General features: G+C 52.1%; 7 protein-coding genes across 8 annotated transcripts; 3 read left to right on the top strand and 4 right to left on the bottom strand.

The window, feature by feature from the left end:
- Positions 1 to 1,163: 1,163 nt before the first annotated feature.
- On the bottom strand, positions 1,164 to 4,606 carry AAFC00_005864 (uncharacterized protein; the record flags this gene model as incomplete). The annotated part of the gene is made up of 3 exons (XM_069345716.1): positions 1,164 to 1,805; positions 1,859 to 2,293; positions 2,348 to 4,606. 3 exons carry the CDS (start codon positions 4,604 to 4,606, stop codon positions 1,164 to 1,166), a joined length of 3,336 nt encoding a protein of 1,111 aa, XP_069197917.1.
- Positions 4,607 to 5,141: 535 nt separating this feature from the next.
- Positions 5,142 to 5,960, top strand: AAFC00_005865 (uncharacterized protein; the record flags this gene model as incomplete). The annotated part of the gene is made up of 4 exons (XM_069345717.1): positions 5,142 to 5,166; positions 5,240 to 5,355; positions 5,426 to 5,539; positions 5,598 to 5,960. The coding sequence occupies 4 exons, from the start codon at positions 5,142 to 5,144 to the stop codon at positions 5,958 to 5,960; spliced, it is 618 nt and encodes a 205-aa protein (XP_069197918.1).
- Positions 5,961 to 6,251: 291 nt separating this feature from the next.
- On the bottom strand, positions 6,252 to 6,937 carry AAFC00_005866 (40S ribosomal protein eS26; the record flags this gene model as incomplete). Its single annotated transcript, XM_069345718.1, has 4 exons — positions 6,252 to 6,372; positions 6,464 to 6,566; positions 6,722 to 6,849; positions 6,915 to 6,937. 4 exons carry the CDS (start codon positions 6,935 to 6,937, stop codon positions 6,252 to 6,254), a joined length of 375 nt encoding a protein of 124 aa, XP_069197919.1.
- A 697-nt stretch (positions 6,938 to 7,634) lies between these two features.
- AAFC00_005867 (uncharacterized protein) lies at positions 7,635 to 9,837 on the top strand (the record flags this gene model as incomplete). Its single annotated transcript, XM_069345719.1, has 4 exons — positions 7,635 to 7,808; positions 7,892 to 8,765; positions 8,821 to 8,915; positions 8,968 to 9,837. 4 exons carry the CDS (start codon positions 7,635 to 7,637, stop codon positions 9,835 to 9,837), a joined length of 2,013 nt encoding a protein of 670 aa, XP_069197920.1.
- Positions 9,838 to 10,693: 856 nt separating this feature from the next.
- Positions 10,694 to 14,192, top strand: AAFC00_005868 (uncharacterized protein; the record flags this gene model as incomplete). The annotated part of the gene is made up of 4 exons (XM_069345720.1): positions 10,694 to 10,876; positions 10,950 to 11,369; positions 11,427 to 13,924; positions 13,985 to 14,192. 4 exons carry the CDS (start codon positions 10,694 to 10,696, stop codon positions 14,190 to 14,192), a joined length of 3,309 nt encoding a protein of 1,102 aa, XP_069197921.1.
- Positions 14,193 to 15,463: 1,271 nt separating this feature from the next.
- AAFC00_005869 (uncharacterized protein) lies at positions 15,464 to 17,072 on the bottom strand (the record flags this gene model as incomplete). The annotated part of the gene is made up of 6 exons (XM_069345721.1): positions 15,464 to 15,685; positions 15,744 to 16,194; positions 16,254 to 16,586; positions 16,646 to 16,811; positions 16,872 to 16,898; positions 16,964 to 17,072. The coding sequence occupies 6 exons, from the start codon at positions 17,070 to 17,072 to the stop codon at positions 15,464 to 15,466; spliced, it is 1,308 nt and encodes a 435-aa protein (XP_069197922.1).
- A 719-nt stretch (positions 17,073 to 17,791) lies between these two features.
- Positions 17,792 to 19,610, bottom strand: AAFC00_005870 (uncharacterized protein; the record flags this gene model as incomplete). 2 transcript variants are annotated; one of them, XM_069345722.1, is made up of 3 exons in its annotated part: positions 17,792 to 18,591; positions 18,641 to 19,276; positions 19,451 to 19,610. In XM_069345722.1, 3 exons carry the CDS (start codon positions 19,608 to 19,610, stop codon positions 17,792 to 17,794), a joined length of 1,596 nt encoding a protein of 531 aa, XP_069197923.1. The 2 variants fall into 2 exon arrangements, with proteins under 2 accessions (XP_069197923.1, XP_069197924.1); XM_069345723.1 differs by having other exon boundaries at positions 19,451 to 19,607.
- Between the last annotated feature and the right edge of the window lie 2,272 nt (positions 19,611 to 21,882).

Raw genomic sequence — 21,882 nt, forward strand, 5'->3', positions numbered from 1 at the left:
CGCTCAAGTCGAGTATGGTATCTCACAGCAGCATATGTGAATCGTCGTGAGCATGGTCCTAGTAAAGCGCAGTAGGCGTCTTAAGCAAGGTACAGTGTGAGGACCATAAGGCACAAGCCCCGGACCGTATACCTCCACTCTTTCCCAGGTGAGGTCATGCTCTCGGGTCTCGCGGTGCAGGTCCCAATGTTGGCAGAATGGTTTTGATTATTATGGGGAGGTGAACTCCCTTTTCTCCATTGTAAAGAGATCCGATCTGAGATCATTCTTCCCAGCTATTTCTGGATCTCTCTGGGACTGGAGAAGAGGTATGACGTAGATTGTGCAGTTTCTCGATAGGCGCTTCACGGACCGAGAGTGAACTAATTACTGTGATGTGTCGTGCGGCAGATCTGTGTAGATGGTGAGGTATAGTTCTACCATGTATAAGGTTTCATAGTAAGCTGACCCCTCTGGAGAACTGATCTGGAAGTGAAAGGTACCTTAGATTTCTAGCGAAGAGTTGACAGTAAGGTAGTTTTGCGGGCAAACAAGGCGATCGATTTTTTCCGTTATTGTTATATACAGCCTTGACCAATGTAGTCGGCTTGTATTTTTAGGTCTCTATCTTTAATATTACACGCGAAGTAGTCTTCCATTTTTTTCAATTTGATCAACCATGGCCATTGTCCACATCTGTTGTGGATGCCCGGTTGTTGTTGCCGACCAAGCAAAGTGTGCACTCGTCGTCTGTTATCCATGAGCCCGGGTCCTCACTCACAGCTATATTTGTATACCTTATTCATCCAAGCCTCTCCTTCGATCTTCGTGGAGGCACCCGAAAGAAAGTTTAAGCCTGGGTATTAAAAGGGAATCCAACCAATTGTCCACCAGTCCACCCACCGCCCATCAGTTCATGCAGCCAATGGTAAACGAAAATGCAATAGAAACGTCAGAAAATGCACAGTGGAACGCCCTGTAATGTCCCATGTGCCAGTGTAGGGTCATGCCTACACGCGTGCATCGTACGTCTCCCCAGATCAATATACCAAATTTGAAACCCCCGCCCCATCCCAAACTATGTGCACTTTCAAGACAAAAAGATTCATGTGGTTGAATATATTGTTTTTCTGTTGTCTGGCTCGTCAAAACTCTCGTCATTTTATTCGTCATGCCTTTCCAACCTAGCTCGCAGTTATGCTCTCAGGTGGACTCATCATAGCTCCTGTCTCTTTCTCGGGCTCGTTCGTCGCCTCTTTCTTCTCCGGTAAAGGCAGCTTGAGCGGGGCGATCGGCCTAACGGACCCTTTATTGTTGTCGTCTTTACTCTCTTCAAGCTTACGCTTCTTTTTGGCTGCCTGTTGCTGTTCTCTGATGGGTCGCTTTCGCGGCGATGAAATACGACCATTAGGTGGCAGTCTTGGGCGGGGGAACCTTTGTTTCTGTGGTAGATCTTCGTCTTCGATGAGGGGCCTGCCTTGATTGGCTGCAAGCTTCGTCGCAAAGAAGTCGCGTACGAGTCCGATCTGGGACGGAAGATTATCGGTGGTGATCGGCTCGTACGGTTGCGGAAGAGGGAAGACAACACCGGAAGAGACGACCGAGTGTGTATTGTGCGCCTGGTATGCACTGTGCATTCTATTTTGGAGTAAGTGCAGCGGCACGCTGAGGCTCTCCAAGCCAAACTCGTCGGCCAAACCGAGTTCTTTGAAGCCGAAGAAGTCCTCGTCAATGTCTTCAGCGAAATCTCCACCAACGAACTGGTCGCTACCGTCTTGAAAGGCACCGGCTCCGTCGGCACCGACATTTTCTCCCAGAGCAGGACGCTGCGAGCTGTTAGCAAATCCAAATGTTGTAAAGAATTAAGCTGTGGACCTACAAGGAGGTCTGCCAGATGCGCCTTCATGCGCTCGTGCACAATCAAAAGTTTCGAATTGAGCCTCTCGACATCGTCTTTCACATAAGTTTCGAGAGAATCCAGGTCCAGCCCGTTTCTATGTAAGGTGTGCAACACTTGCTCCTCAGCAGTGTAATGCGGTGAATATTCCTCATCCTTTGGCAGTTCGCGATATGTTGTAAAGGTGCGAATAAGTTTGGAGAAGAAGTCTGCCGCGACATCGGTCGCAGCTTCCAATGCAGATGGCTGGAAATCTTCGAAACCTGCGTGGTAGAAGATCTTTCCCACGGCCCGCTGGAACGCCGCACGATTGACCCAAGGAGACATTAGAGGACCATCTTCAGACACAGCAAGAGGCCCAACGTCTTGCTCAACAAATGGCTCCGGATCGTATTTTTGGAATTGGTTCTGATAAGTCTGCATGTACTGTTAGTTGGGAATCTGCGATACAGATTGCCGATGAAAGCCTACCTGCGCTTGTATTTGCATCTGCTTCACGATGCCAATTTTTGCGCAAACCTTACGGGTCTCTTGCATTTGTCGCATATTGGCCTCTACCCTTCTGTTCAGAGAGCCTTCTATAGGCTTGAAACTTTTACTTAGGAAGAGGCGCAGGTATTCTTCTTTTTGTGGTACGACCTTTCCTTCGGAGTCTTCTGTCCACGTCAAGGCATCTCCCAAGGAGGGGATTGATGTCAAGGCATCGTAGTAGTCCGGAAGCGTCAGATCTTGATCCTTCTCAATGCCCTCAGCCAGACTTTGTCCTGTAGAAGTCGTCTCCGGCTCCGCGCCCTCAGCATCCGGCTTCTTATCAGGGTCGAATTGTTGCTGCTGCCTCAACCATCTCCTCATGCCAGCTTTGGACCGCAGCAGTGCGGGCTCGTCTACGTTAAGATGATCGCCGCGGAAAAGACGGTTTCGCTCTGCGGCGGCCATCGCACGGTCCTTCTTAGTGACTTGCTTCCATGTCTTGAACTCGGCATCGTCTTCATCCGCATCATCAGGCAGGCTGATCGACGTCACTGTACCATCGATGTCCATTGCATCGCTCTGACTCTGGCTCAGGCCGTTCGTGCCAAACGGGGTTGCTGTGCCTGCTAGGCCTGGAGGAGGTGGTGTGGAGAAACCATTCGAGCTCGCGTCCAAAGGCGCGTCGGACTCGGCACGTAGGAACTCGTTACGAAGGCTGTTTGTGGAGGCATGTAATGCTGGCTTAGACTCGACGGCTGGAGTTGCTTCCAGATCCGTCTCTGGGCCCTTGCGATGGGTTGCGCTCTGACCCTTCTTGCCTTTACTTGGGGCCTTTCTACCACGAGAAGCCATGATGGGCTGGTCATCGTCGCTGTCCTCGCCGCCGTCGAGATCAACATCCAGATTTTGTAGGCGCCTTTCCTCAGCTTCGACCTCGGCCCTGTCTCTGACGACAATGTCAGGAATTAGAGGTACCAGCTTGTCCGTCTCTTTGCGCATATATAGCGCTTTCTTCCGTAGCGGGTGATTTGGGTCAGCATTGTAGGTCAGGCAATTTGTCCATATGAGGGAGAGATCGCTGACGAACTCCTTCTTTGACTTGTATGCCAAGCTCTTAAGCTTTTTGATCATGCTGCCAATATCCATCGGGTGTTTGATTATATGGAAGTAGTCGGGAGCGTCGCGTTTGTTCACTCTCTGGAGGAAGGGCGTAGAGTACTCGGTCATTGCCTTCAGTTCCATGAGAACCTTCTCAGAGGCCTCGTAGAGCTCCTCTTGACCAATCTTGTCCTCACTGGCCCACTTGCTCCGTCCCTTGCGGACCTCGCTAATGAGTGTGCGTAGCTGGGTGTCGTTTGCATTGACAAGATTTCGCTTCGCGTCAATCCTAGCAATCAGATTCTTGAGAGTCAGGCTCGACGCGCCGAGGTCGGCATTGCTGAGGGAGCCCTGCGCTTGAGTATTTGTGGCGCCAGATGCAGACGTCGGGCCTTGGGCGTGGGACATTTCGTTCTCGACCTGTCTGTCCAATTCGTCCAGTTTTTGCTGTTCCAGCATGGCGTCGCGGTCGAACTCGAGAGTGTAGAATGTTGTATGGAAACTGCGCTTAGCAGCTTCTTCGGCGGCTCTCTTGTCTTCCTCGAGTTTCTTGCGCACATCTTCCGAGGACTTGAGTAGATCCGTAGAAGAGGTTGCGCTGGTCCTGGTGTCGATGGGTCTGAGAGCTAGCGAAGGAGATCCGTTGGACATCGGGGGCTTGTCTTTGGGTCGCGAAGGGGAAACAGCAGCAACAGATGTGGCTTCGTTGTCGCCGTCACCGTTCTCGTCTTCGTCTTCATCGTCATCGTCACCATAGTCATCCTCATCGATGGTGCGAGCAGGTCTTCGAGGAGCAGGCTCGGGGGCTGTACCCGGTGGGGGGTTATTCGAATCCAGCGCATTGTCAGGTTGTTGTGACGAGTCAACAGGGGATTGCGCAGTATCGGGGACGTCGCGAAAAAGATCTGCGATCCTAGACTCGGAATGCGACCACTTCTCCTTCAACAATAAGTGAACTGGATCATCCTCTCCTATAGTCTCGACTTCTGCCTCAGAGGGGGCCATTGCATTGGTGATGCTGCCAATTGATCCGGCTCTGGTCACACTCCGAGGGCCTGCGCGAGCAGGACTGGTACCGTGTGCGCTCTTTGCTCTATTGATGGATGCATTGCTTGCGCCTGTGAGATGTCGCGGTCGATCTCGATGGATGGTGCCGCTCATTCTTCTGGCGACAGTTCACACTGCCCTGTGGACGTGTGGCACTTCCCTGGCCTAAGATGGGAATATGGGAGATGCACCATCGAAGGCAGAAATTGATGAAATCAGAACGATATTGATGAAAAAGCGACTGTAATCGATGAACTGTCCCTATTGTCGTCACTTCCACAATGGCCAACCACGCGATGAAGTCGACGACGCGGGCACCTGCCAAGACGCTATTGTTCCTTCCCCAGTTTGTTGTACCTTCTGTATTGTACGAGTACTTTGGGAGTAAACTTGGAAGCTACGATACCGCTACCGCTACCGCTATTCATACCTTATTCTGTTACCTGACCCTATTGTGCTGCAACAAGGTGACGGGAATAACTGTATTGACGATTGAATGAGTTGTCGGAGATCACTAGATTCCTCACCCCCGCCTGTTTTCTTCGTCCAGGTCGGAAATCAAAATTCAGCGGACACATTCAGTTCTCATTCAGACTCCAGCTTGAGGTAGACCGAGCAGGCAACTGCATGTCCACAGCATAAGAGGGATATGAGGATTCGTAAACCATTCGCCGGTGAGCAAAGGGCGCATTGCAGCGCATCCAAGTATTATAGCATCTACGGAAAATGCTAACGTCCGGCTCAAAGCGGCCTTCGTGATACTGCTGCTCATAGCAGCCAGTCTCGGACTCGCGCCAAACCGCCTACCGCAATACAAGCAGAGCGACAAAGTCTTGCACTTCATAACTTTCTTGCTCATTACCGTGAGTCGGATCCGCCTCTCTCGAGGATAACGCTTCGACGTAGAGCGATGGCTGACATAAAACAATACAGTTGTGCTTCTATTGGATACTCGAAACGAATCGTCGTCGTGTCATCCACCTTACTCTTCTCATATGCACCGCCGGCTTGAGTATCGGCTCGGAAGTTGTCCAGGGACTGCTCCCGGTTTGTCTACCCTTCGTTTCCTGCGCAAGCTGTTCGCTTTCGCTAATCACCCACGCAGAACGGCCGCGAGTTCGACCCTTATGACATCCTCGCAAACGTCTTAGGTTCTGGTCTGGCCCTTGGAGCATGCAGCTGGTACCACAAACGAATGCTGGAGAGACGGAGAGCCGCCCGAAAGTATCACATCGTTCCCGGCGAAGATGGCGATGGCAATGATGTCGAGCTGGGCGAGTCTGTTGGAGTGCTGGGTGGTCAGGAAAGCGGTGTGATACCCGCGGCTGATCCGCCGAATGTCACGGAAGAGCTGGACAACTGGGACGAGAACGCGGAGGACTGGGACGATGACAACGTGGACACTGCGGACGCCCCAAAGGCATCCGTCGGTGTTGATGCGGCAGAGGGCAAAAAACGAAGCGATTAGTGTGCAGTGTACGTCTACGTCTTTTGCGATGAAAAATAATGTAATGGCAAGCTTGAACATCAACATCCGTAGCGGCTGGCCGCTCGTCATGCATTCGATAGTTTTTATCTAGCCACTATGGCAGAATGCTCGTAAAGGCTAGATCGCGTTGATGCCGAGGTTCTCCATCGGAGAGGAGACAGCATTCCGGCATGATACATTTTTCAATTTCTATCCCATGAATGCAACCTCGCGCCTGCCTAGTCCTGGAGACAGACGCCTTGACAAAAATCCCTGAACGAAACACATCGTTTAAGCAGCAGCACCGGCCGAGACCTTAGCGGCTTGCTGAGGGGTGACCTTCTTGCCGTCCTTGTTGTAGCGAACTCTTGGGGGAGGGGCACGGTTGCGGCGGCCGTCACGGGAACGGACACTGTGGAGGTCAGCATCAGTATCGAGACCATGTGTGTGCCGGAGCTCCTATTCCAGGCTTTCGTTCGACGATTGATGAGAGAGAAACGTACCGGACAATCTTTCCGTGGATGGCGCAAGAGACGCAGTACTGGAGCTTCAGGTACATCTTTGGGACGGCGTACTCGGCGAAGACGGAGGCATCAGAGATATCACCTGCAAAAGTAACACAGCGGGTCAGTTCCTTGGTCCTCAGGTATCGCTGAACAAAGTCCTCCGATGGTCCGATCCAAACACGTCGTGGCGGTCGTTCCTTCTCCGCCACCTGTCCCTCCAAAATCCAAAGTGCGTGGGAGAATGGCGAAACGTACGGATGGCGGCAGACTCGACCATGTTGCGGATGGTGAATCTCTTGATTGCCTTGTCCTTGGGGGTGCATCGCGAGCAGTTGGAGCAGCGGACGGGCTTGACGTGACCACGTCCCTTCTTGTTGCGGCCGCTGTAAGGAGACTGTGTCAGCGATGTCATGTTCGCCGGGAAGCACGAGTTGCTGGGCATGCGTACTTGGACGCTCTCTTCTTGACCATGTTGGGCGACTGGTACAATTAATCTCCTGGACAGTAAAGTATAGGAACGTCTTGTATCCCAGGTGGAGGCGTTTGGCGTTGGATGTGTCGCTGTCGCGGTCTCGAAATTCAATAGCTTTGCGGGCAAAGGTGCAATTTCGTAAGTGCAGGCCGTCACGTGTCTAGCGAGGTCTCGCCAAGCAGAGTGTGCTGTGCCAAGAGTAGCTAGCCAGCTGTGACGCTGTGTGCTGGGAGAGTGAGTAGCCTGACTACCTGAGAGCCAAGCTGACCTCGGCGGAAACATACCCCGCTTCTCCGTGATGACCATCTCGCTCCTTTTGCCCCCGAGCCCCCTTGGCTGTGCGGAATGCACGCCTACAGCACCTTAGGGGAAGAAGAGATGGAAGCTTTTCTGCAGTGCCTCATCCCGGCTCCCAGGGTCCCGTTCAAGGGTCCCGAGGGCGACCGAGCTGCCCGTCAGTGTCTCATGCCTACGCCGCACGGACCTCCCTATTCTTGGTTTGTTGTTTACGGGAGAAATGTACATAGAGGCACACAGGCATAACTCATAACTCTACCCCGTCTTCGGTGTTATTACCACTTTGCCCTCAGGCTCGGACCTCCTGAAAGTGCAGATACAGTACACCGCACTGCTACAAGACAAGAGGCTGCTGCTAAGGTCTCCACCTTAATATTCCTGATCTCCAACCGGCCAAGGATGTCCGCCACTGGCACATATAGAGGAACTCCAAAGTCTCGGGGTCAAATCCCGTTTCATCAAGACAGCCCCTCTGCGATTCCCAGACCAAAATACGAATCATCAGCCAGTGCTGCCAGCGACGCCATGTCGACACTCAGCGCCAGCAGGGCGAAGCAGTCCAAGAGGGACGAGGTGTGTAAAATCCTTCTTCGTGCCTGACGCTGTCTGGTGGTGCCTGATGGTGCCTGAATCGCGTCTCTAACCATCGTTCTCAGGCTATCCGGAGGAAGATTGAGACGGATCTGAGCAAGAAGAAGAACAATCCGGCAAGAGCGAGACAGTCCCGTAAAGCACCCCCTGGCACCGTTCTGGCACTCCGACCCAGTCCCGCCCTCCAGATCAAGCCCAACACCACTGTCGCCGAAGCTGCCCAGTTGATGGCAGCGAAGAGAGAAGACTGTGTCCTTGTCACTGATGATGATGATCGCATCGCCGGTATCTTCACCGCCAAGGATCTTGCATTTCGAGTGGTTGGAGAGGGCATCAAAGCAAACAGTATCACCATCGCCGATATCATGACCAAGAACCCATTGTGCGCAAAGACAGATACCAGCGCGACAGACGCTTTGGATCTCATGGTGCGCAAGGGTTTCAGACATCTTCCGGTCATGGATGAGAACCACGACATCTCGGGCATTCTAGATATCACAAAGTGTTTCTACGATGCCATGGAGAAACTGGAAAGGGCGTACAGTTCGTCTCGCAAATTGTACGATGCGCTCGAAGGTGTACAGGCCGAACTCGGCTCCAGTCAGCCCCAGCAGATTATCCAGTACGTCGAAGCTATCAGACACAAGATGTCCGGTCCAACTCTCGAGTCCGTTCTCAACGGCCTACCTCCCATCACCGTTTCGGTGCGTACCTCCGTAAAGGAGGCAGCGGCACTCATGAAAGAGAACCACACAACTGCGGTACTTGTTCAGGATCAAGGGTCAATCACCGGTATCTTTACTAGCAAGGATGTCGTTTTGCGCGTCATCGCTGCAGGTCTCGATCCGTCAAATTGCAGCGTTGTTCGTGTCATGACACCTCATCCCGATTTTGCGCCTATGGACATGAGCATCCAGTCTGCTCTGCGAAAGATGCATGGTATGTTATTAGCGATAAGTACAGTCGGATAGGGACTTCGCTGAATCGTCTACAGACGGACACTACCTGAATCTGCCTGTTATGAGCAATGAAGGCGAGATCGTTGGCATGGTGGATGTGCTCAAATTGACATATGCCACCCTTGACCAGGTAAGCGCCATCGAATAGCATGAATTTGGGTTCATGAAATTGACGTCTCTAGGTCAACACCATGTCGACTGGCGACAGCGAAGGCCCCGCATGGAACAAATTCTGGATGTCACTGGACCACGAGACGGAGTCCATGATGTCAGGTGAAGGTGGAAGCCACCACCCGCGTACCGAAGATGCACGCTCTCTCGTTTCTCCCGAAATGCAACGGCCAGGAATGGACCGACTTGAAAGTGTCGCTCCAGCAGACTCGGCATCGCACCACGGTCGCGACTCGCCCGAGCCTTCCGCGGTCACTGGCGCCATGACTGCACCCATCGAGAGCACTCCCTTCCCCTTCAAGTTCAGGGCGCCCCACGGCAGAATGCACCGTCTCCAGGTTGTGGCATCAGAAGGCATGGCCGAGATGATTGCCAATGTCGCGGAGAAGCTTGGTGCGGAGGCCAACGATATCGGCGGCGTGCCTGTGTTCGAAGATGGCAAGCTCGGCCACGCCGGGTTTGCGCTCAGCTACCTTGACGACGAGGGTGACACAGTATCGATCACGACTGACCGGGACCTGTTGGAGGCGATTACACTTGCGAGGCACGGACACAGGGAGAAGGTGGACTTGTTCGTACACGACCCAGAGCAGCCGCCCATCCCTGCAACAATGGCTCCCCAACCGGCCGTATCGCAGGTCGCAACGCCTCCAGAAAGCTCAGTGAGATCAAGAAGAACGCACATCGAAGATGATGAAGAGGATGCCGAGGAGATGATGGAGCGGCGAAGAGAGAGGAGGCCGACAAGTGGTCATGGAAAGGCTGAAGCGGCGCAAGTCATTGCCGGCGTGCCCAACGATCTCTTACTACCAGGTGCCATCGTCACGCTAGCTGTGGTGATTGTCGGTGTTTTTGCCATCGGCAGGGCTACCAGCAAATGAGTGGGTGGACGGCAGGCAGCATGAAGGCATACCAAAGACGGCACTTCATGCGGACCACCGGCAACAACTCTGACATTCAGCGCTCCCAGCGATACCATCTTTAATTGCTCTTGTTTCTCTGTACATGTCATCACACATGGTTGTCATTCGTTTTCTGGCTCGCGCTTCAGAAGGCAATGGACGCTACTATACTAGGTTTTACCGTATTTCGTTTCTGTCGTTTCAATGAACATCTTAATGTCTCAAGTGGTCTTGGTGAAATTCTACGTGTCCGTCCCGGTGTCCTGCATGTCCGGCTCCAGGACGACTGTCTGGTGGTAATGACGAACATACAGTAGGCATACGGTAGTAAATGAGGTAGGTTAATCCTATTGGCCATAAAGTGCAGGGAGCCCAGGACTTTTGACTTATTTGGCCGCAAGGAATGGTTGCCTTTTGTTTAACTGTGTACAGTCAGGTAGCCTTATTAGGAGCATCACAGATGAGACCCTGGGAAAAGTTGCCAGCCATCCCCCACAAAATAACAAGACTTCAAGCATCTTTGACTCGGTCCTGATTATTTATTTCCCATACCACTGAGATTTCTTATCTGCCCACGCTAAAAGCCTTCGCTGTGTATCACGTAACGACACACCCACACAGCGCAATCATCAAAGAGTGTTCGAGGTATCCATGTTCCACTGCGCGTCTATATTTGATAAACACGACCTGACACATGTGCACACAGGGGCCAGTCAGACATTCTTGGCAGCGGCATTATTTTTAACACAGCAGATTGCATGTGCGCCTGGAGGGGAAACATCTCTCTCTCTTTCTGCATCTGAAGAAAAATCATCACATCTTCTTCCTGTCAACCATGTCGGTGTTACCGCCCGAAGTGCACTCGGCACTGAACAATCTGCTTCAAGGCCTACAGTCGACGGACAACACCCTTCGCACGCAGGCTGAAGAACAGCTCAACACAGAATGGGCCCAGGCACGACCCGAGGTGTTGTTGATGGGGTTGGGAGAACAATTGCAAGGCTCCGAACAAGCTGCGGTACGGAATATGAACGACGACGACAGCGAAAAGAAAGAAAGTGAGCGTGTCGCTGACGGAATTGCTTTCACAGACACGTTCATTTGCAGCAGTCCTGTTTCGCCGGATATCTACGCGCACCTCCAAGGACCAGGCCGGACAATCTAAGGAACTGTTCCTCACCCTCCAGGAAGGTCAGCGCAATGCTATCAGGGGCAAGGTCCTAGAGTGTCTTGCCAGCGAGACCATGCCCTCCGTGCGCAACAAGGTCGCCGATGCGATAGCCGAGATTGCCAGACAATACACCGACGAGCACGTCATGAACTCCGATGGCTCAAGAGACACCTGGCCGGAATTGCTGGGATCCTTATTCCAGGCCAGCCAGTCCGCAGATGCTGGTCAACGAGAGGCTGCCTTCCGCATCTTTGCCACCACTCCCGGCATCATCGAGAAGCAGCACGAGGAGGTTGTTCTGGCCGCCTTCACCAAGGGTTTCAAGGACACCGATGTTGCTGTAAGATCTAATGCCTCTGCATACATTGATCCTGATGTGCTAACACGTGCCTGTTAGGTCCAACTCGCTGCCATGGACGCATTCGCCTCGTTCTTCCACTCGATCAACAGAAAGTCTCAACAGAAATACTACGCACTGATTCCCGACATTCTCAATATCCTTCCGCCGCTCAAGGAGGCCAGCAACTCAGACGATCTCACCAAGGCTCTTCTCGCCATGATCGACCTGGCAGAAGCGGCACCAAAGATGTTCAAGCCACTGTTCCACGACCTCGTGACATTCAGCATCACCGTCATCCAGGACAAGGACTTGGACGACCAGGCCAGACAGAACGCCCTCGAGCTCATGGCCACCTTCGCAGACCAGAACCCGCAGATGTGCCGCAAGGACGCCTCGTACACTTCTGAGATGGTCACCCAATGCTTGTCGCTCATGACCGATGTCGGCATCGACGACGATGACGCCGAGGAGTGGAACGCATCAGAGGATCTCGATATTGATGAGAGCGACATGAACCACGTCGCCGGTGAGCAGACAATGGATCGCCTTGCCAACAAACTCGGCGGTCAGGCCGTTCTACCACCCACCTTCAACTGGCTTCCCCGCATGATCGCTTCCGGAGCGTGGAGAGACCGTCACGCCGCTCTCATGGCTATTTCTGCCATCTCTGAGGGTTGTCAGGAGCTGATGGAGGGCGAGCTCGACAAAGTCCTGGAGTTGGTCGTCCCAGCGTTGCAAGACCCGCATCCCCGTGTGCGATGGGCTGCTTGCAACGCGCTCGGCCAGATGAGCACCGACTTCAAGGGCACGATGCAGTCAAAGTATCACAACGTCGTTCTTCCTGCTCTCATCCCTGCTTTGCAGTCGACCGAGCCTCGTGTCGCTTCGCACGCTGCCGCTGCTCTGGTCAACTTCTGCGAAGAGGCCGAGAAGGAGACCCTCGAGCCTTACCTGGACTCGCTCCTCAACAATCTGCTCACTTTGCTCCAGAGCCCCAAGCGTTTCGTACAAGAGCAGGCTCTGTCAACCATCGCCACCGTGGCAGACTCGGCCGAGTCCAAGTTCGGCAAGTATTACGATACCCTTATGCCCTTGCTGTTCAACGTGCTGCGTGAGGAGCAGAGCAAGGAATACCGTCTTCTCAGGGCCAAGGCCATGGAGTGTGCCACCCTCATCGCTTTGGCGGTTGGCAAGGAGCGCATGGGACAGGATGCCATCGCTCTTGTCCAGGTGCTCGGAACCATCCAGCAGAGCATCACCGAGTCAGACGACCCTCAGGCTTCTTACCTGCTGCACTGCTGGGGTCGTATGTGCCGTATCCTTGGCGCAGACTTCTTGCCTTATCTTCCCGCAGTCATGCCTCCACTTCTCGAGCTTGCCAAGGCTAAGGCTGATATTCAGCTTCTGGATGACGAGGAGAACGTTGCACAGATCGAACAGGAGGAAGGCTGGGAGCTTGTGCCCCTCAAGGGCAAGTTCATCGGCATCAAGACCAGCACCTTGGATGACAAGCACATGGCAATCGAGCTCATTGTCGTCTACGCCCAACATCTCGAAGGCGCCTTCCAGGATTATGTCCTCGACACCATGGAGAGCATTGCTATCCCAGGCCTCGCCTTCTTCTTCCACGAGCCTGTACGCGTTGCTGCCGCCAAGTGTGTGCCCGCCCTTTTGAGCTCCTACAAGGTCGCACAGGGTCTGCAATCGCCGCAGTTCCAACAGCTGTGGCAGAGTACCATCGTCAAAGTCTTGGAGGTGCTTGAGCCCGAGCCATCCATCGATACCCTGGCCGAGATGTACCAGTGCTTCTACGAGTCGGTTGAGGTTTGTGGCAAGGGTTGTCTCAGCAACGAGCACATGGCCGCCTTTGTCACTGCCGCCGAGAGCGTGCTCAAGGAGTACCAAGTCCGTGTGACGGAACGTCTGGAGGACGCCGCAGACCGCGACGACGGTGAGGAGGCCAGCGAAGAGGTGCTCTTCGCCATCGAGGACGACCAGACTCTGCTCTCAGACATGAACAAGGCTTTCCACACCATCTTCAAGAACCAAGGCACATCATTCCTTCCTCACTGGGAGCGCCTGCTACCTTTCCTTGACCACTCAATCACAAACCCTGACTCGACGCAACGACAGTGGGCGCTCTGCATCATGGACGATGTGTTGGAGTTCTGCGGCCCCGAATCGTGGAAGTACCAGTCGCATATTGTCCAGCCGTTGGTGGACGGCATTCAAGACGACATTCCGGCCAACCGACAAGCAGCATGTTACGGCGCCGGTGTGCTCGCTCACAAGGGCGGCGAGCCCTGGTCCCAACTCGCCAGCGCCAGTCTGCCGCTCCTTTTCCAAGCCACGCAAAGACCGGACGCGCGTGAGGATGACCACGCCTTCGCTACCGAGAACGCATGTGCAAGTATCGCCAAGATTCTTCAGTTCAACAGCAGCAAGATACCCAATGTGCAAGAGGTTGTCACTGGCTGGATAGACACTCTTCCCGTGGTCAACGACGAGGAGGCCGCACCCTATGCTTATTCCTTCCTCGCACAGCTCATCGAACAGTAAGTTTTTTTACCCTCCTTTCGCAATACTTTTAGATCAGGAACTGACAATGGCCCAAGAAACAACCCGGCTGTGCTGCAGCAAGCGGCGCGATGCTTCAACTTCATCGCACAGGCACTGGAAGCAGAGACGCTGCAAGGACAGACAGCCCAGCGCGTGGTCAACTCGGCGAAGACGCTGATCGCCGCAGCTCAATTAGATGCCAACCAGCTACTTGCCGGTATGACACCCGAGACTCAGCACACGGTCCGCGCGTTTTTTAGCTAGACTTAGGTAGAGGCAGAGAGAAGAAATTATTACAGGTCATGAAACAAAGGAAAAAATCTCAAACACCCAATTTTTCGATTCATGGAACCCGTGAGAGAGTATTTGGACCTCCTTCAGCGAAGTTGGCGCAGTAGAGCAGAGACGACCTGTCGTGCTGGATTCGAAACCCCGTCGCAACGTACACTCGTGACAACGCACGCATTTTGCCAAAGAAAGCAGCAAGTTGGTAACAGTGAAGAGCCAACAGTTCTCTTCCAGCTCTCATTTTCGTCGCACCTAGATTTCAGTAGGCTTTTGCTACTCATTGTCATTAGAGATGATGACGATCCCTTATGTGTCTACATCCATGCTGACGATGGTCCTCTCGGTTCTACTCTGTTTCTATTTGCCATAACCTTCCAAAGCACCATATCACTACTTTCACAAGTCAGTAATCACATCCTATCAGAAACAAAAACCCCTGACTTCGTCCAAATGGCTCTCGGAACCGGAACCTTGATCAAAATAACATGAAGCAGATATATGAAGCAAAAAGGGCGAGGAAAGGAAAGACGCATATCAAAGACGTGTGATAAACAATCCCTGCTCTGTTCATGAACCAAGAGGGAGGGGCATGAAGAAGCAGAACGAAAATAAAGAGATGCATAAAGAGTAAAAAGAAAGAGTGGGTTTGTTCTTGGAGGGCTGATCATAGGGAGACCCTGTCCATTATCTACTTGCTCCTGTCACTCCTACCTCCTGTCCTCAATCCTTGGACTTCGATAACAAACTCCCTGTTTTTCCGATATCGCTATGTCCCTCTCCTCATCAATGAAATTTTTGCTGCTCAGTTGCTCACCTCCCACTGCTTGCTGGCTGGCTGTCGGGAACATGGCAGGACTCGGTAACGCTGCGATAGATGCGACGGGCAAAGAAAACACTGAGGAGTCGTTTCGAATAATTGTCGTTGTTTCTACTATGCGATTCTACTCTACTGTTGTTGTTTTCTGTCTTCTTCCTCGTCACTACACAGACCTCTGAGATCGATCGCATCTTTCCTCTCTTATTCACGAGTTCGCGCGCCTTGGTCGCTGAAAAGACGGGAGACACGCGGGTGCGAGAGAAATAAAAATCAGAGCAAGGAAAGAAACGAGGATGCGAAAGACTTTACTTCGGCTTCATGTATGTCTGTATATAGATGTAGCAATCCAATCCGCTATAGGTAGAGCTCTCCACGGACGGATCGATACGGCACAGCAGAAACGAGAAATCGAAAAGGAAAACAAAAAAAATCATGCGCCCTCGCTGCCAAACTCGGCAGTCCATTCGGCGTTTCGCGTGAGATCTTCCCCGCTGACCGTCGGTCGCGAGGCCTTGATTGCCCTCTTGAAGTCTTTGACCACGAGAGGGGGCTCGAGCAGTTGGTCGGACTCGACTTCTGTCCAGGACATTTCTGTCGCGCCGTCGTCTCCTGGTGAGCAGGGGGTGACTTTCTCTTTGCCGTCTACCATGACCTGTGAGGAGGTGTCAGTGATTTTGTGGGAATGGTGAGAAGGAAAGCGGAATAAATACCTTCTTGTAATGAGTGGCTGTTTGAATCTTTCGGACGGGTTGCATCAGGGCATCTTGCACGGCAATGCTGATATCACTTCCAGAGTACCCCTCGCTCAGCGCGGCGAGTTCCCTGTAGTCTTCCTGCTTCAGGTCGCATGGGGTGGTGCCGACGGCGAGCTCGAACATTCTCATGCGAGCAGGCAAGTCGGGAAGACTGATGTGCACTCGGCGCTGGAAACGTCTTCGGATGGCCGAATCGAGCTGCCAGGGGATATTTGTTGCTCCCAGAATCAGCACGCCCTTGGAGTCTCGACCCACACCGTCCATCTGGACCAGTAGTTCGGTTTTGATACGTCGCGATGCTTCTGACTCGCCTTCTCCACGCGGACCACACAGCGCATCGATCTCGTCGATGAAGATGATGGAAGGCTTGTTTTCTCTCGCCATGTTGAATAGTTGCTTGACCAGACTGGCGAAAACGTATTAGTCTCCGAAAGCAGCATTTTGCGCGTCGAAAAGGAAACATACCGTTCACTCTCACCCATCCATTTGCTGACCAAGTCACTACTGCTCACACTGAAGAAGGTACTGTTTGCTTCCGTAGCCACGGCCTTCGCGAGGTAACTCTTACCGGTACCGGGGGGACCGTAGAGCAGGATACCTTTCCACGGTTGTCGCTTACCAGTAAACAAGTGTGGGAATTTGATTGGCAGGATGACGGCTTCCTTGAGAGCTTCCTTGGCCTGCTCCAGACCTGCGACGTCTTCCCATTTGATATTTGGTTTTTCTGACAAAATAGATCCAGCAAGAGCACCTCGGAGTTTCTTGGAGTCTGCATCTTCGCCGTCTTCGTCGTCGCCCCTAGCGAACGGGAAATGTTAGTGAGATGCACAGAACATGATGGGACCAAGTTGACACACTTCTTGCCTCCTCCGCCAGACACCTTGCCGTTGGACCCCACAGCACTCGGCTTCTTGTTATTAGGTTTATCTTGTTCCGCCAGATGGTTCTTCAACTTCTCGGCTCGGTCCATGTATTCTGCGGTTTTCGTACGGATCATCTCCTTGGATTTGGCATTTTTCTCCCCTGTTCAGTCCATGTCAGCAGCTTGATGCGCAATAGATGAGGTACGGCAAGCAAACTTACATTTCAGAGCGAGCATGAACAGCTCGACTGTTTCGAAAGGTCAGTGACTGCCTGCTGAGTGTCTATGAGTGTGCAGCAGGTGATCGACGCACGTGCTTGGTAATATGTCTGATATGCCTTTTCATATTCTCCCGCTGTGTCTTGTTCGATGGCCTTCTTGACCACGTCGATCGCCCTCCCCAGGAAGTCTGTGTTGCTCATCTCGGCCGGTCGTCGCGATGTTGTGCTATGCTGTGTTATGCGGTGCTCTTATTGTTGAATTGTTCCTAGATCGGTGTCTGATAGCGACAGAGGGGCGACAGTGACTCGGTTTGTGTGCGCTACCTCTCGAGCCAGAAGGATGTTGTTGTTGTCGCAGATGCGCAGATGCCTAGACTGTGTGACTGTGATGGTTGGAGTTGATGCGTATCCCCAGAAAGGCTTCAGCTCAGTCTATTGCGATTGGAGAACAGAATGGCGCGCGTGGTGTTGAGGATAACGAACAATCTTGAGGCGTGAGAGAAGAGGAAGGAACTTGATCGCAAGCGGCAGGTACTGGATGGCATGTGAAGCAGGTACGGCAAGACAACCCTACTGATACTCCATCTCTATCTCTATACCTTACAGCAGCACCTCATGTACAATCAATAGCGGCCGGTCCCCGCGGTGAAACCCCACAATCTTGAGGTCTTGGTCTGGATTTGGCCGCCGCTGCCGCTTCCGTCGCTGTCGTCAGGTACACACACCACTTTCTACCGACCTACCTGACTCTATTCATTGTTATATACTATATCATCTCTCACTCTCATTGTGATTACGACATATAGTTGTTTACCGTTAACAAGGCAGGTTCTTGCGCTTGTTCAAATGTTTCATTTTCTATTCGACAGCTTTATATCACTAATGCGCCTAACAACGACTCATGCTAGAAACTAAACAATCTACCTCACCCACTTCTTAGTTATTAGTTTGGCGACATTCATGCCCATGAGTGAACTAGTCTCCATAGTAGAGATGAAACTCTCGATTCCACTCGTGTACCACAATCCTGCCTCGTCCAACTCGATCTCCTCAAATGTCACCCTCGGATACTCGTATGGGTAGCTGTGCCATACCTTCCTGTACATCCAGCTCACATCGTCCTCTCCCATTTCTATGTCATCTTGCGGCAGCGGCAAACCAAAGATGAAGGAGAGAAACGTGCTGTTCACGGTCTCAGGCGAGAAGATCTTGTACAGGAATTCTTTGCCGTGTCTACCCTCTCGCATGTCCATGGTCGGTCGCAGCGTCGAGATGCTGAAGAACCCTGGCGAGCCCACGCCATTGGGTGAACTACCATATTGTTCACCGGGCGGTAGTGTCGTCAACACAACCTCCGGAACATTTTGGTCCGATGGTAGATTGAATGCGATCGGCGAGAGACGGTGCCGAGATGTCAGTAACGTGACGTGCAATTGTACGTAGGGAATCTCATCCGGCACATGATTGGGCTTCGGGTCAATGTTGATGTTGGAAAACTGTTTCGGAGCTGCAAGAATTACTTCATCGTAGATGGCTTCTTGCTGGACTTGAGCCTCGTCCTTGTCTGCATTAGCCGAGTAAGACAGCTTCATCCCACAGCTGCTGGTCTTTTCGATTGCGTTGACTTGCGTATTCAACATGACATTTGCATATGAGGCCTCCAGCATGTGAGCAAATATTTGCCAATTGCCACCCTCGACAGCCATTGCGCCTTCGGCAGCTATTGTCTCGTCAGCGATGATCCTGTCATGATCACAGACACCACTTGCCCATGCAGACCATAGCCTCAAGACCATGTATCAACCCAAGATTCTGCGCGTAATTGACCCTCGTACTCGCCTGCACAATCTCGTTGGCAAACAACTCGCCCACGGAGTTCTGAGTCAAAAACTGCTCGCCTGTCGACGACGTGACGCCCGTCAAACCAACCTCGTGAGCGACATCACTCAGCGAACTCCACGGAAAATAAGGCTCGTTGTACATCTTGAGGAACTTGCCCACCGTGCTCTTCATGAGCCGGATAGTCCTCAGCGGCGCAAGTCCATACTTCCAGAACAGTTTCGCCGTGTCCCACCAGCCCCTGCTGCCGGGAGCCTGAGTGAAGACAAATTCGCGACCATTCCAGATTCCCAGTGTTGGAGTGTTACCGTCTACTGCGGCAGACTCGAGGCCATCGATGGAGAGATTGAACTCCTTGACAGCATCAACGAGGTTCCGGTTCACTTGCACGAAGACGGAGGCGCCTAGCTCGGCGGGCTGGAATGGGTCGTCGTAGACGTCGACCGTCGTCGAACGACCTCCGACGTAGGATTCTCGCTCGTATACGGTGATGTTCAGTCGATGTTGGTCATTGTCGTTGAATTTGCGTAGGTAGTATGCAGTCGATGCTCCCGCGCTGCCCGCTCCTTTGAAAATTCATTAGATGAAATGTTATATATAATGATGCATACATCAGAGCAAATTGTTGAATCCTGATACATGAACGATGTTACTGCGAGGCTCACATCCCGAGGCAAAGTGAAAGACAAAGACATAAATTATGGCGCATCTGAATTGATGGAACGAACGAATAAACATACCTACTATCGCCACATTCTTCACCGGGCGAGAATCGTCCTCATTCTCTCCGAACACCACTTGCGAGCCAGCAGTAAGCTCTGCTTTGCTGGGAGATACGAGACAGCAGTAAGCGCATACGGCAGCAGCAGCGGTGGACAAGACGCCGTCCGGCCTCATCATGAAAGGGAGGTAGTTTCAGACTCTCACTCAAGTATGTGTAATGTTAATAGAACAAGAACGAGCAGACCATATAGCAATCATCACAAGAAACCTCGGTATGCCTTGTACAGTATTCGTTGGTAAACGATGAAGATGGTTATACGATACTTACCTTATCCAAATGTGAACTTACCTTAGGTATGCATCTGCCCACCAAGGTACCTAGGTAATTAGCCGAGCTTACGAGACGATGGAGACGCCGCCACCCCCGATGATGCACTTGTTTGCTCGTGTTTGCGGCTGCTTATGTGTGGCTGATGGACCCATCTCTAACCTAACATCATGTCGTTTCAGGTCTTGCTGCAGCAGTGGACATACAGTACATGATGTTCAATGTGGTTGTTTCTCTATTCAAGCTTGCATCTGATTGGATTTGGATGAGTCGTTTGTTCGGCTACGGAGTAGTGATTGATTACTGCATTCTGGCGCAGTTTCACCTTAGGTTAGCCCATCCTATGATTGATCAAGGGGAACCCTGTCCATCATCACTCATTCTTCGAGTACACAGAACTTCGACCGATAAGGTCGCAGTCACATTCGAAAGGCTCTCTGTAGCTCTCGTAGTTGCGCTTTTCCATTCCACTCTTATATCTAAAGGTTATGGACAAGCCCTCCCCCTCCTTCTATAATTGGTCAAAGTACGTAGATTGTACATTTGACCCGTACAGCCAGCCCTGCCGTTCGTTTGGATCGCCTCATTTATCAATAAGGCATATTATAAGTCATATATGTGTAAAAGCGTGCGGGTCGTGATTCCATGATAGAGCAATGCACTGGTCATTCAGACTAATGTGCGTGTAGTCTGCTGCGGCTGTATCGAAGACTGATCAGTGGAGCTGTTCACAAGTGTCAGCGAAGTGAAAGTCTCTTACCATGCCGCGCGAGACCAAGATTAGGTTGTGTCAATGTCCAAGCTTTTGACCAATGGCAGATCGCGAAGGTGTTATGGTCTACGGGAAATAGACCCAAACAATCGCGTCACGAGGACAGCTCTCGCATCGAAGTAGCATCCATAGTCGACACTCTATCCGCAAATGTTGCCGCAGCGCCCGAGTTGACGGTTCGCATGATGCGCTGGACTTTGAGCTGACCAGCTTTCGGTACAGTGACGAAACGGAGGAGTGCGCAGGCGGCTGTAGAGACGACGAGAGGGAACAGGTAGTACATGAGCAGCGCCAGGATTGATAGGACAGTTGAATTCAGGATGAGCTTCTCTCCGGGACTCATGACATAGAGCCCGAATGTAACCTCATATCTAAAGTATGCTAGCCGCAGGTGATATTCCAACAGGGCAACCGGAGAGCCATTGCCAGGGCGGGAGGGTGCGGTGGGTGGGTTGTAAGTGGGCATGCTGTAGGATGAGACAAGGTAAGACTCTGAGGAAAAGGCTGAGGTGCGTTGATTGCTTTCAAGATCGTAGTAGAGTGCTGAGCCAGTCCGTGAGGAGGAGGTAGCAACACGAGCATGCGAGCATAGTTATATGCGAGAGAAAAAAAGATGCTATCATCACTAGGCTGATGTAATGGTATGGTCAGGATAGCCTTACTAGAATGCACGGGTTTCACACTCGTCGGGATTGGCGGAAGACATGGCCCATACCAATCACTAAAAGCTACCTTGCGCATTTTCCTCGGGGGTAGCGAACAGTTGCGGTACAATTCATCGCATACCACTATATGCCTCCGGAGACAACGGAATTACTTCGCGCGCCTCAGGTGACACACAGAGTGGCACAACTGTATGAGCGAGGATATGGTGATCAATCGGGAAGCAATGCGCATAACGATCGATCGGAACCAGCATCGATGGAGAAAGCGATGGCCGGAAGGAAGGCATGTCACTTCTGATTAGAGATGACTTTCTCTGATGCTCTCAGAAAGTCAGCGATCTGGTAGTCATAGCTTGACATTCAATAATGGATGCCCAGTGTGCAATGATGCAAGTAGGGGTGCAAAAGACTCGGGGTCGAGGACGATGAGACCGGTATAGACCGAAGACGCTAGACCATTTCTTTGGTGAAGCGTAAATTGTTCGGATAATGTACGGATTTGGTTTGTCTTCTCGGGCTCTGTATACTTGTAGGCATTAATATGAGCGCGACAGAAAGCAATCGAGATCGATCGATAAAGTGCTCTTTTCCTGAGAAAGACGGCGAATCCGGCAGCTACTCCGGGATAGTCGAGGCTTGGCGGCACAGGGCGTTGTGTTTGTTTGTCTGCGATGTTTGCTTATT

This window comes from Neodothiora populina (assembly GCF_041146345.1).
Source record: "Neodothiora populina strain CPC 39397 chromosome Unknown canker_contig_6, whole genome shotgun sequence".
NCBI classification, from domain to species: domain Eukaryota; kingdom Fungi; phylum Ascomycota; class Dothideomycetes; order Dothideales; family Dothioraceae; genus Neodothiora; species Neodothiora populina.